The sequence below is a fragment of the Homarus americanus genome, unplaced genomic scaffold (assembly GCF_018991925.1).
Source record: "Homarus americanus isolate GMGI-L3 unplaced genomic scaffold, GMGI_Hamer_2.0 scaffold39155, whole genome shotgun sequence".
Taxonomy (NCBI): Eukaryota; Metazoa; Arthropoda; class Malacostraca; order Decapoda; family Nephropidae; genus Homarus; species Homarus americanus.
In genome coordinates, this window is record NW_024737042.1 from 9,348,281 (window position 1) to 9,362,437 (window position 14,157).

Here is a 14,157-nt window from a genome sequence, read left to right on the forward strand (position 1 = left end):
TAGTGACTTAGCAATACACAGATGCATGATGACACAGCACTAGTCTATCTTAAGTAGTTTTATTTCCAGGACGTTTACATATATACAGCTAACGGCGGGTATGTTGAACGGACAATTCAAAAATTAACCGGAAGTGGTGGGGGGGGGTGTCTCCTTTTCCGTTCTCTGGTAAAGGTCACACACACACACACACACGTTTTCCGGTGGGTTTTTGTTGAGCAGATTCACGATTTCTCTCTCTCTCTCTCTCTCTCTCTCTCTCTCTCTCTCTCTCAAAACTGCTATAACAGATGCGTTCTACTATGGCAATCCTCTTCCACAATACAGCCCGAGGATAAATGCTATTAATAATTTACTTTTTATTTGTGAGAGTTGCGTTTTCTTATTGATTTATTCCACGAGGCGTTCAACAGTGTAAACAAATGAAGAATTTTGGAAGCCAGGAGATGTCTTCCCTTCCTTGCACCCCCCACCCCCCAGCATCACCTGTGGGTATCATATTTGTCTTGGCTATATCCCGACCAGCTGAGAGAGAGAGAGAGAGAGAGACCCCCATCCATGACATTGCTAGCTGTCAGGAGTCTCTTTGTAATAAGACCCATTAAATAGACCATCATTATTCTTAAGCTCCAGCATTCACGATATATTGCTGTGGTTGTGGTGGTTCTATGGTGGTAGTTGTGGTTGTAATGGTGGGGAGAGAGAGACTTATACTGTGGTTGATGTTCGTCGTCTGTTGTGTATTGGGAGAAGGTGGTGGTAGGGATGGTGGTGGTTGGTATCGTGGTGGTCGGTATCGTGTCAAGTTGCTTGTGGTAGTGTGGGTTGTAATGGTAGTTAGTTAAGGTGTGTGTTGTGATTAGTGGTGTTGGTGAGGATAGTGGTGGTGGTAGTAGTGATGGTGGTTGTGGTGAGAATGTTAAAGGGGTGGTACTGATAGTGGTTAAAGGAGTGCTACTGATGGTGGTGGTAGGGAAGTGTGTAATGCCAGTAGTCGTGGTAGGTGAGTGAGTGTGGTGGTAGTAGTAGTGGTTGTTCTAGGGAATCGATGGTGCTAGTGGTTGTGGTAGGAGGATAAGTGGTGGTAAAGGTTTTGGTAGGGGAGTGAGGCGGTGGTAGAGGTGTGGGCGGTGGTAGAGGTGTGGGTGGTGGTAGTGGTGTGGGCGGTGGTAGAGGTGTGGGTGGGTGTGGGTGGTGGCGGTGGTAGAGGTGTGGGTGTGGTGGGGGGTGGTGGGTGTGGGTGGTGGGAGAGATATGGGCGGTGGTGGGGGTGTGGGCGGTGGTAGAGGTGTGGGTGGTGGTATACAGGTGGGGTCAGTGTCAGGGAGCAGGCGTCGGCTGTCTGACTGGCTAGCAGGGGAGGAGGTTAAGGGAGGGGGGGAAGAACGGGGAGGGAGGAGGTTAAGGAGGGATGAGTCGGGGGAACAGCAGGGGAGATGGGGGGAGGGAAGATAGAGGAGGAGGAAGGGAGGAGGAGGATGGATGATGATGATGATGATGATGAGAGAAAGGGACGGAGAGTGAGACACTGGAGTCACCGCCAGCAGGAGGGGGTGAGAGGTGCTGAGCCGGAAACCACAGGTGCTGTACCACCTCCTGCTGTTATATACCACCCTGCTGTCCTCCTGCTGTTATGCTCACCCTGCTGTCCTCCTGCCTGAGTGTACAACGAGTGCACTGCCTGGGCGTACAACAGTGCCTGGGCGTGTACAAGTGCCTGGGCGTGCAGGTGCCTGGGTGCACAACAGGTGCCTGGGTGTACAACAGGTGCCTGGGCGTGTACAACGAGTGCCTGGGTGTACAACAGGTGCCTGGGCGTGTAACGGTGCCTGGGCGTGTACAAGTGCCTGGGCGTGTACAGCGAGTGCCTGGGCGTGTACAACGAGTGCCTGGGCAACGAACAACTGCCTGGGTGTGTACAACAGGTGCCTGGGTGTGTACAACACAACGAGTGCCTGGGTGTGTACAACAGTGCCTGGACAACATGCCTGGGCGTGTACAAGTGCCTGGGCAACGAGTGCCTGGGTGTGTACAACGAGTGCCTGGGCGTGTACAACAGGTGCCTGGGTGTGTACAACAGGTGCCTGGGTGTGTACAACGAGTGCCTGGGTGTGTAAAGGAGGGCCAATTACAGACACCTTAAAGCTACTTAAGTGATTCAACAAAAATGTGCAAGTCACTGTTCCTGACCCACTCATTTGTCTTCACTGTTTCTTGGTTTTCTTCGTTACTCGACAGTTTTATTATTTCTCCTGTGTTCTGTCTGTATCATAATTTATTGTTGTCTTGGTTATAGGTTATTGAAGTATTTTTTTCTATATTATATTTACGTATTTCAAATATTTAAGACAATTGTGTCAAGTCAACAGTGTCCATACTTTGATCATTTTGTAATCGTAATTGAAACTTGTAAAGCTTTTAGCTGTGGGTGGCTCTCCTTGTGCCGTGGTACCCAAATTAACGAGGGATTAGTGATGTCCTCGGTGAAGCAGCTTACCTTGCCTTGCCCTGCCCCCCTTTTGCCCTGCCCGCCTCTTGTCCTGCCCCCACCCCCTCTTTGGCCCTCCCCTTGCCCTGCCCTCCTTGCCCTGCCCCCCCCCTTGTCCTGCCCCCCCCCCTTTGGCCTCCCCCCCTGCCTAACCCCCCTTTGCCCTGCTCACCCCCCCCCTCCGAACTAGCACAGGTTACTCACTACTTACAGTGATTACTGACCTAGTGGTGGTGGTGCCGTGACCCCGGTATTGAAACTGTGTGTGTAATGAACGGTGTCCATGCTTGTGTGTGATGCGTCTTGATAAACTGTGTAATATCTACTGTGTTTATTAAGTGATAGACAGTGGTGTATGTTGGGTATAAATATGTATACATGACTTGTATGATGGTTGTGTGTACCGGTGTATGAGGTAAAAGTGTGGCGGGTGTCGTCTCCTTGACTCCGCTGACGTCATACATCCCGCCCACCAGCCTCCTGGGTCTGACGTCATCAGAGCATGTGATGTCATCAATTTTGACGCTATCGGTGTGAGATTCTTGGGGCAACAAGGCTCCAGGAACTACAGTGGAAAAAGTCTCTCCCTGAGTGATGGGGTCGACCTATGTCCATGGCCCCAAGTAGGCGTTCCTCTCGATTTTTTTTATTAACTTGCAACTTGAATGAATTTCGTGGAACGAAAACTCTGGGTATGTTTAAAAGTCAGACGCCCGACATTTAAACTTTTAGTTCCGATTTTTTTATACAGAATCATAATGATGGTGTAATAGTTCAACTAGTTTGCTGGTAACGTTGAGTCATTGTGATTATTATTTTACTACTTTAAACACACACCTGTTAGGGCTGTCAAGCTCCTGCAAACACTAGTTTACTCTAGTTAGCGATATGGACTGGTCAGTGCCCTCTGTACCAACTATAGGAATTATGTACAGTAGTTAATATAATGTCTTGCTAAGGCTTATGTGTGTTGTGACTGTCATGCTAACACGTCATCACAACACAGGAACCAAGAGTGTCTCGCTGCTCTCCTGCCACATGAGGTGTTGAGTGATACGAGGAACATCAAGTAGACATTATATAACTTGTGTTCACCACCTGGCTGCTGCTCTACACGTTACTACCTACCTGCCTGCTAGATGTTATCAAATGGAGCCCATACACCCGTGTTCATTAACAAACAAAGAAACAAGACTGACCAGTTATATATCCCCCCCCCCTCCACTCCCCTTTATCTTGACGAAGGAATCATCTGACTTTACCACAAGCTCTACACACTCATTAACTGTTGCTCGACCACAACCAGTCAGCCACCAGGTGACGATGTCGCCCTCACAGTTTACTGGAAAAGTAGGAGATACCAGTATAGGTCAGTATAGTAGGCTGTGGTGTAGGTCAGTGTGGTATACCTGGCAGTGTAGGTCAGGTAGGTTGCGAGGGAGGTGTCAGGTGTAGGTCAGGTAGGTTGCGAGGGAGGTGTCAGTTGTTGCAGCCTCGGAATTAACTCGGCTGGTGTAGCCCCTTTCTTTTGCTCCTCTCCCCCTCCTTACCTCCCCTCTCACCTCCTGTTGTCTCTCCCTCCCCTCACTTCCTGCCTCCCTGTCTCTCCCCCATCACTTTTTTTTTGTAGACAGAGGAGGGGTGAAAGAAGATTAGAGGTGAGGGAAGGAAGTTCTAGTTCGGAAATTGAAGAAATTTAGGAGGAGGTAAGAGAGGGCGGGCTGACCGCCTAGCTAAGCTAATAGTGTGTTAGGGTTGTGTCATGGGTTAGTTATTGTCTGTCGGTACAGGCACTAGACATCCTACCCTGTCCCATATATGGGTGTTTTAAGGGCCTTATTTCATATTCCGCCGACCCTACTGGCGGAAGCTGGTCCAGGGAGGTTGTCTATTGCCTGGCCGTGTAGATCGGGGGTGGTAATGGACCTTTTGAGATTTGGTAACTTTTTGGGAACCATGTATGGTTGTTGTCGTTATGACGAAAATTATGATGTTATTTACTTAGACTTTAGCAAAGCATTTGAAAGAGTACCGCATCAGAGGGTTCTGAGAAAAGTTAAGGCTCATGGTATCGAGGGGAAAGTTTTAAATTGGATAAAATCATGGCTCACCAATAGAACGCAGAGGGTCAGCGTAGATTGTGTTAAATCTGAATGGGGCTGTATAACCAGTGGGGTTCCCCAGGGGTCAGTACTAGGCCCACTTTTGTTCATAATCTACATAGACGACCTAGATACTGGGATCAGCAGTGACATAAGCAAGTTTGAGGATGACACCAAAATAGGGCGGCAGATTAATTCAGGGCAGGAGGCAAATGCACTACAGGAGGATCTAAATAAACTGCAGGGGTGGTCTGAAAAATGGCAAATGAAATTCAACACCAGCAAGTGCAGCGTACTTAATATTGGAAGAACAAATACTGTCATTGTATACAGCCTTAACAACATCAACTTAGAGAAGTCGACTTGTGAAAGAGACTTAGGGGGTACTTGTAAGCCCGGACCTACGGCCTAGAAAACTGCGTTAATGTTCGAAATAAGGCAAACAGAGTACATGTATTGGGTTTTATATCTAGAAGTGTAAGTAATAAGAGTGCAGAGGTCTCATTGCAATTATATCTTGCGCTAGTCAGGCCGCACCTCTATTATGCGGTTCAGTTCTGGTGCCCTTATTATAGAATGGATATCAATTCACTAGAGTCGGTGCAGCGAAGAATGACGAAAATGATTCCGGGACGTAGAAACCTTCCATATAAAGATAGGTTAAAGAAACTAAACTTGCATTCCCTAGAAAGACGAAGAGTGCGGGGAGATATGATAGAAGTATTTAAGTGAGTGAAAGGAATCAATAAAGGAGATATAGATAAAGTTCTTATAATATCCGAGCAGGATAGGACTCGGAGCAACGGATTTAAGTTGGATAAGTTTAGGTTTAGGAGGGAGATAGGAAGAAACTGGTTTACAAATAGGGTGGTGGACGAGTGGAACAAGCTTAGCAACTTTGTAGTAAGTGCTGGAACGCTGGAAAGTTTCAAAAGGAGGCTAGATAGATTCATGGATGATAGAGAGTGGTAGTAACTCTCGACAGGAGCTGCCATGCACTGGCCAACCGGCCTATTGCAGACTACTTATTTTCTTATGTTCTTATGTAAATCAGTGAGCTATGAGACCAGGTTGGTGGGCAGCCATAAGGCAATGGCCTTGTTGATAACCTTGCAGTGATCAACAAGGTCAAAAGCCTTCCTGAAGTCAACAAGGGCAACGGCCAGTGATGCCTTACGTTTCTGCAGGTTTTTGTGCAGTAAATCCAGGAAACTAACTAAGCAGCGTGATGTAGAGGAGGTCCTCAAATTGCTGTGGATCAATTGACCGATAAATACGAGCAAATGCCCACTCAAAAACAGTCTTCACAGAGTAGAGTGGGTATGGGGGTAATGGCAACTGGCCTGAGGTCGTAAGGGGACTGTGGGGGACTGTATATATCAAGAGAGAGACAGTATATAACGAGAGTGAGATAGTATATATTTTCAGCCACCGGCTGCAACTCTATTAATAAACCGTTTACTGTATTATTAGTATTACACTTTTCTCAAGGTTTACGGCTCGTGCTCAGTGGGTGCGGCAGTATCAAGACAGGTTGTGTTGGGTACTGGGGGGCGCTGGTGGCTTAACCTTGATGGCTGGTGGCGGGGAGAGGTGTAGGTTTGTGTGTACTGTTGTTGGTGGGTGTGTACTGGTGTGGGGTGTTTGGTGGCTGGGTGGTGTAGGGGTGAGAGGGATAAAGGTGGGAGACGAGCAAGACGGACATGGGGTGAGAGTGGAGGGGAGGGCACCCGCATAGTTTTCACCCCATCATAGTACCTGTGTGTGTGTTCAAAGCTCTCACTCCTCTCTGTGCCCTTAGCGCCCCTTCCTCTTCTCCCCCCCCCCTTAACCTCCTACACCTTCCTCCCTCCTTAGCCTCCTACACGTGGCCTCAACTAGCACGGCCAGAGGGAATCCTAATTGTCGTTACTGGTGGAGAATATGTGGGTCAGTGGGCGGCTGGGAGGAGAGAGGTGGGGCAGGACGAGAGAGACACAGACCAGCTTAAGAATCTCGTAACTCAAACCCTGCCCTCACTCACTCCCAGCCATCTTATCCCTGCACTAACCCTCGAGCGGTGGGGGGGGGGGGTCGACTTTTAAGCTGAGGAATGTGATTGTAGAGGTGCTCCTTGTGTGAACAACACCTCTCCCTTGAGGCGTGACCCGAAGTATGGCCGGAGAAGGTTGAGCAAAATATTCGACCTCTGAACATTGCATCATGTAACCTTGTGTGGGGGAGTGTAGTGTGCTGGAAATAGCTTTGTACAGCCGTTGAAATTTTTTGGTTTATTTGTAACGTCACCCTGCCGCCCTAAATGACACCGCCACTGACAAAGATTTTTAAGTAAATATAAACGATGAATTATAGTGTACACGGTGTGGTAAGTTGCCGCCGCTGAAGGTATTGTTACGCTTTTATGTGAATGTGGTGGTAATACACTGTACTGGCAGAGCCTACAGGGCAGGTCAGGTAGTTGTGTGTTGTAAACTCTCAGCACGGAAAGTTTCTCAATGGACCACTTGGGCTACAGGTAGTTGGCATGTCGTAAGTGTACACCAGTGCCAGCTGGAACACACACGCACACACTACTGTAGTTATATCATACTATTGGTAATGAAGCAATAAGATTAAAGGGATAACATGGCTTACGGTCAGCACACACACCTGAGAAAGGTCAATAGACCCACTTGGAGTAAACGTCTTGACCAGCCAACCTTATCAAGCCTCCCCGGGTAGAACACGGTGTTGTGACCGCATTATTTGCCCTCACTTATCGCCCCAGCGTGTATCACTCTGTCACCCGTGTTTGTCCATTTATCAGTGTCACCCATTCATTATCTTTGTTAATCTTTTACCCAATACTGATACTAGAGTTTATATGCTGCGCTGTGCTCTGCGGTGGCTGTGTGTACCTGAAGTGTGTGTGACAATGTCCTCTCAATTCGTTCATCAGTTATCAGTCTTTGATAATATGATCCTTCAGGACTCTCACCCCACTGCGTCACCTTTACCCAGGATCCCAGCACGGATCCTTATTTTTGGTTTGGTTAAAGTGGAGCAAGAGAGCGTCGTTTACACTGGTCAGCTGACGAGTGGCTTGGATCACCTGACTGATGAATGGAAGAAAGTGCTCGAGTCTACCTAGTGCTGGGTAACGTGTAGTCTCTCTCTCTCTCTCTCTCTCTCTAGAGGAAACAAGAGACACTTTGACGAGCGCTCTTACACACACACACACACCAATACGACTGTGGTGGTCTTCCCATTGTGAGGGCGCCTTTACACTATTGATTGTGGAGCCGCCGCCCGCCAGCCTCTACCAGCCATCACCCTTACGCCCACGCTCTCCACGGCTCCTTGTCACCCACTCGCCACCCATTGAGTTGTTGAGGTCTCGGTACAAAGGGGCGGTGTTTGTGTGTGATGGGTGATTGTGAGGGTAGTGGTGGTAATATGGTCGTTATTGTTGTTATTATTTTATTGTTAATAACATTATCATCATCATCATCTTGTTGTTTAAAGTAAGGATTTGTGTATGTTGCAAAATTCTTGGAAAAAAATATGGGCAGGTATGTTGCAGAATTTAATTTGAGGAGAAGGACAAACAGGCGGCAACAGTCCGCGAAGAAAAGTTATCCCTCATAAAAATTAAGAAAACATTTAAAAGAGTGTTTAAAATTTTATATATTTGTAAGAAAATTGTTGTGTTGCGAATTTACATATTGCCAAACACGCACTGTGTGTGTGTGTGTGTGTGTGTGTGTGTGCGCGCGCGTTCTTGTTTGTGTGTTTTATCATTTTGTTTACAATTGTTTATTGTATTGTTATTGCTGGGGTATTGTATGTGTTACTATATGGTTTATCGAAGAGACTTGCGTTAATTAATGTTGTTTTGCTTTGTTTACAGTACAAGACGCGGAGATGGGGAGTCTAGTGGAGACGGTGGTGGACGGCTACCATGACCTGTTTACCAACCACCGGGGTGAGTGTTGTGTCTACTCTCACCAACAGTACTCCGTCTACACTCCTGTAAGACACTATATCAAAGTTTAATGAGATAGTACAGCTCAGGGCGAGGACGTGTTGGTGATTGGTCCAACCTGCTGGGTGTCTGGCCTCTGTCCGTCCACCATAAATTAACCAAGTGAACGATATCGATTAATGATGATAATGGCGGTAATTTTTTTTAATAGTTCGCGAATGAAAAATCGTCATAGTGATGTTGGTGTTGTGTGATGTAGTATAGTGTAGTGGTGTTCTGTGATGTAGTGTGATGGGCATAATAACTTTTTAATACTTCCGCCGTTCGTAAATATAACCTGAAGGGACTTGATCTAACTGTGTCGTTATAGAGTGATTGCCGCCGCCATAACTACAATGGACGGTATAGGTGTCTGATTCTCATTAGGTTTTATCTCGTAACATAATTCAATAATGGAGCACGAACACCACACCGCCTCAGCCTGGTGTAGTGGGAGGACCTAAATGTTACCAGGCTGCGGTGTTCACGCTGGTTAGAGTAGAACCAACAGGTAGTGATTCTTATTGGTTTTCGATAAAGCTTTAGTAATTGATAGTGTGACATTTTAACAATCCTCTAACATGCACAGGTGATGGGTGAGAGCATTGTGAACTTAAGAGGGGGGGGGGAGGGGATTCACATACTGTTAGGGTGGTTAATCTTCAGGTGAAATAAGCTGGGGTGGTGATGCTTCAGTCGATCCGTTATTGATATTGAAACAGTTGAATTAATCAGAAAAATACAGATAGCTTCAAAATGGACAATAACAACAATATTAACCGCTTCCTATAAAAAACCCACATTCTTCCAGGTTTTGCATCACTTCAGGTTATTGGAACACCCTGTTAATAAAACCTCAGAAGCACAGGGAGATTTTATGATATTGTCTCACACATCACCTACCATTGCGTTTATTTTTCTAAGCGCGACTAAACCTTCTTTATATTTTTGTATAGTCTTTAAGATGCAGCTGTCGAGTTTGATTTGTTTAATTACATAGAAATTGAGTTTTTACTTATGTAAATGTCATTGACTGAGTAATGTGTAGCTAGATATATATTTTTTTATGAATTTATTGTGTTTGGTAGACGAGTGAGAGGCGGAAGATGATGGCTGGTGCAGGTTGTGAGTGACTACAGCAGAGTTGACTCCCCCATGTCACTCGCTGGTGGCAGGCACACAAGTAGTCAGGCAGTGGTGCAGACTGGGAGGGTGAAAGGAGGAGGAAGAGAAGGGATGGAGGAGAAGGGGAGGATATGACGACAGACCAGAACTAGAAAGTAAGAGGTAGGAGGAGTGGAGGAGAGTTAAAGCTTGAGTACTAAGAGGCCATGTTTCCTGCACCACTTGGACGCTTGTTACACCCTTAACGAATGCGAGTACTTTAATTAAACACACACTGATCTTGTATGGAAGTGGGTTGTCTCATGGAAAGTGTAGGATGGTGTGGCACTAAATATGGCATCAACAGTGTGGTCACTCTCGGTTGTAGTCTTATGGTCATTAATGATCCAGTTTGTATTAATATTGTCGCTCGTCTTCCCTGGTCTTGATAAAAAAGTGTCTGTGTTAGAGTGTTCCTCGTAGGTATTTTTGGAATCGCCAAAAGAATGACCACCCCAGCTTATTTCACCTAGAGATTAAACCACGCTAACTTAATCTAACTTCACCCCCCCCCTCCCCTCCCTCCAATTGCGTTAGGGTGGTTAGGTTGGGTGAAATAAGCTTGGGTGGAGATTTTTCAGGTGATCTGTATTTTGGTAGCGCTTGGCTCCTATTGACGCAATGCCACAATCCCCCCCCCCCTCCCCCTCGAGTAATTTCTTAGAGGTTGGCGTTTTGAAACTGTAGATCAGCAAGAGATTGATCCAATTTGCTGGTAGACGTTGTTCACACCTTATCGAGTCCCTTTGGGAGCTATCCATATTCAAAACAGTGATACGTACTGTACTCATCATTTTCTGCACATAACCCTGCTGTATTCTTTGCTGCACATTCCTACGGTTCCGGCAGCTAAAATCACAGCGGACACAGACTGGGAGGAGGAGGAGCAGCAGCAGCAATGGTGGGGTGCAGGGGAAAGAGGCGTGAGAATACTGCGCCATAGATTTAATAATTTAAAAGTGTTGTCACACTCGTATAAGTCGAGACAAAGGCGGTGGTGGCGCCAGGGAAGAAGGGGGGGGGGGCAGAGGGGGGTAATTAACACCTGGACGAGAACCTGCCCTGAGAAATACAGTACAGTAGGTCAGTCAGGTGTTATTAACTGACTTGGCCAGGGAGTTACAGAGTTGGTGGTGTGTAATTCTCGCGTGTTAGCCGGGGACTGGTGGCTCGTTTCGTTCCTCCCCTTCGTCAGTAGCTGCACCTCACCTCCGATGACACGCGTGGGAGGCTGGATATCTCTCTCAGGTTGAAACTAGAGGTGGGAAAAGGATACGTAATTTAACGTAAAAATATGGCCATTGCTATAAATGTGTGGCCGGTGTATAGAATCATGTGGGCAGTGTAAAATCGTGTGTGTGTGCGCGCGCGCGCCTCAAAAGCAGTGCCATGCCAACTTTGAACCTTTGATCTAAAATATTTACGTGTTGTGAGGTCCATCTCCTCAACATACCTGAAAGATTGAAGTTCAGGGTTTAAAGTGTAACATGAAAATGACTAGGGGTTAGTTGAAAACCTAGCCGGCTCACAGTGGTCAGTTGAACACAAAATGGGTTCACTGTGGTAACTAGGTGGTGGTAGTGGTAATTTAGCAGTGAGTGATCACCTGAACTCCCAGAGAGGAACCTAAGCTCAAGTCTACTCCCCGCTCGCTCGTGACTCGTCCACCTGTTATAATATGCAGCTTGTAATCTAGCCACAGCAAACCGGGAGGAGGTGAGAAAGAGGGAGGGAGGTTGAACACAATGCATGTTCTACCTTCGTGTTATTCATTAATGGAACTCGTGCGTGAGAGATGATTCTTATTAAAGGTTTCAGAACTCCTAGTGTGTGTGTGTGTGTGTGTGTGTGTGTGTTTACGTCTGACATAATGTGATATAGTGAACTTTTTGATTATGTATTCAAGTGAACTCCTAATTTGGGTTACATTAAATTGGGTTGAAAGTATAGAAACAAGTTTATAAAGTGTTGATTTAAGTAAAGAAGTAGCAGAAAGTAGTTGATAAAGTATATAGTGAGTGAGACAGTGTATAGTGAGTGAGACAGTGTATAGTGAGTGAGACAGTATATAGTGAGTGAGACAGTATATAGTGAGTGAGACAGTATATAGTGAGTGAGACAGTGTATAGTGAGTGAGACAGTGTATAGTGAGTGAGACAGTGTATAGTGAGTGAGACAGTATATAGTGAGTGAGACAGTGTATAGTGAGTGAGACAGTGTATAGTGAGTGAGACAGTGTATAGTGAGTGAGACAGTGTATAGTGAGTGAGACAGTGTATAGTGAGTGAGAGTGAGTTGAGACAGTGTATAGTGAGTGAGACAGTATATAGTGAGTGAGACAGTATATAGTGAGTGAGACAGTATATAGTGAGTGAGACAGTATATAGTGAGTGAGACAGTGTATAGTGAGTGAGACAGTATATAGTGAATGAGACAGTATATAGTGAGTGAGACAGTATATAGTGAGTGAGACAGTGTATAGTGAGTGAGACAGTATATAGTGAGTGAGACAGTACTGTATATAGTGAGTGAGACAGTACTGTATAGGAGTGAGACAGTGTATAGTGAGTGAGACAGAATAAAGGAGTGAGACAGTATATAGTGAGTAGACAGTATATAGTGAGTGAGACAGTACTGTATATAGGAGTGAGACAGTACTGTATATAGTGAGTATAGTGAGGACAGTACTGTATATAGTGAGTGAGACAGTGTATAGTGAGTGAGACAGTATATAGAGGAGACAGTATAGGAGGAGACAGTGTATAGTAGGTGAGACAGTATAGGAGAGACAGTATATAGTGAGTGAGACAGTATATAGGAGTGAGACAGTTTATAGTGAGGAGACAGTGTATAGGAGAGACATGTATAGTGAGGAGACAGTATATAGTGAGTGAGACAGTGAGTGAGACAGTGTATAGTGAGTGAGACAGTACTGTATATAGTGAGGAGACAGTATATAGTGAGGAGACAGTGTATAGTGAGTGAGACAGTATATAGAGGAGACAGTATATAGTGAGGAGACAGTATAGGAGTGAGACAGTATAAAGTGGGGAGACAGTATATAGTGTGAGACAGTATATAGTGAGAGAACAGTATATATGAGCGAGACAGTGTTTAGTGAGCGAGACAGTATATAGTGAGTCAGTATATAGTGAGGAGACAGTGTAGTGAGTGAGACGGTATATAGTGAGAGACAGTATGGAGATGGTGGAGTGAGACAGTATATAGTGAGGAGACAGTATATAGTGAGGACATGTGTATAGTGAGGAGACAGGTATAGTGAGTGAGACAGTGTATAGTGAGTGAAACAGTGTATAGTGAGGAGACAGTGTATAGTGAGTGAGACAGTATGTAGGAGTGAGACAGTGTATAGGAGTGAGACAGTATATAGAGGAGACAGTGTATAGTGAGTGAGACAGTGTATAATGAGTGAGACAGTATGTAAGAGGAGACAGTATATAGGTGAGGAGACAGTATATAGTGAGTGAGACAGGTATAGTGAGTGAGACAGTATATAGTGAGTGAGACAGTATATAGTGAGGAGAGGAGAGAGGGATATGGTGTAGTGAGATAAGATATAGTGTGATTGGAGACAGTATATAGTGATTGGAGACAGTGTATAGTGAGTGGAGACAGTATGTAGAGGACAGTATATATGAGAGTGAGACAGTGTATAGGAGGAGACAGTATGTAGTGAGTGAGACAGTATATAGTGAGGAGACAGTATAGTGAGGAGACAGAGAGTGAGACAGTATATAGGAGTGGAGAGGGGTGAGACAGTATATGGAGTGAGACATGTATAGTGAGTGAGACAGTATATAGTGAGGCAGTGTATAGGAGTGAGACAGTGTATGAGGAGACAGTATATAGTGAGTGAGACAGTATATAGTGAGTGAGACAGTGTATAGAGTGAGACAGTGTAGTGAGTGAGATAGTGGTGTGAGGAGACAGTATATAGTGAGTGAGACAGTATATAGTGAGGAGACAGTATGGAGTGAGGAGACAGTATATAGTGAGTGAGACAGTATATAGAGTGAGACAGTATATAGTGAGGTGACAGGTATAGTGGTGTGAGTGAGACAGTGAGGAGACAGATAGTGAGTGAGACAGTACTGTATATAGTGAGGAGACAGTATATAGTGAGTGAGTGTGTATAGTGAGTGAGACAGAATAAAGGAGGTGAGACAGTATATAGAGGAGACAGTATATAGGAGTGAGACAGTACTTAGTAAGGAGTGAGACAGTACTGTATATAGTGAGTGAGACAGTATATGTGAGGAGAGACAGTATAGTGAGTGAGACAGTACTGTATATAGTGAGTGAGACAGTATATAGTGAGGAGTGTATAGAGTGAGACAGAATAAAGCGAGGAGACAGTATAGTGAGTGAGACAGTATATA

General features: G+C 45.5%; 1 protein-coding gene across 2 annotated transcripts in view; it reads left to right on the forward strand.

The window, feature by feature from the left end:
* LOC121872676 (elongation of very long chain fatty acids protein AAEL008004-like) overlaps positions 1-14,157 on the forward strand; it is a 78,058-nt gene that overhangs the window by 26,853 nt on the left and 37,048 nt on the right. For both annotated transcript variants that reach the window (XM_042375652.1, XM_042375651.1), the window contains exon 3: positions 8,480-8,554. In XM_042375652.1, the coding sequence (XP_042231586.1) occupies positions 8,494-8,554 (61 nt within the window). In that variant the 5' untranslated portion in view covers positions 8,480-8,493. The remainder of the gene's footprint in view (positions 1-8,479; positions 8,555-14,157) is intronic.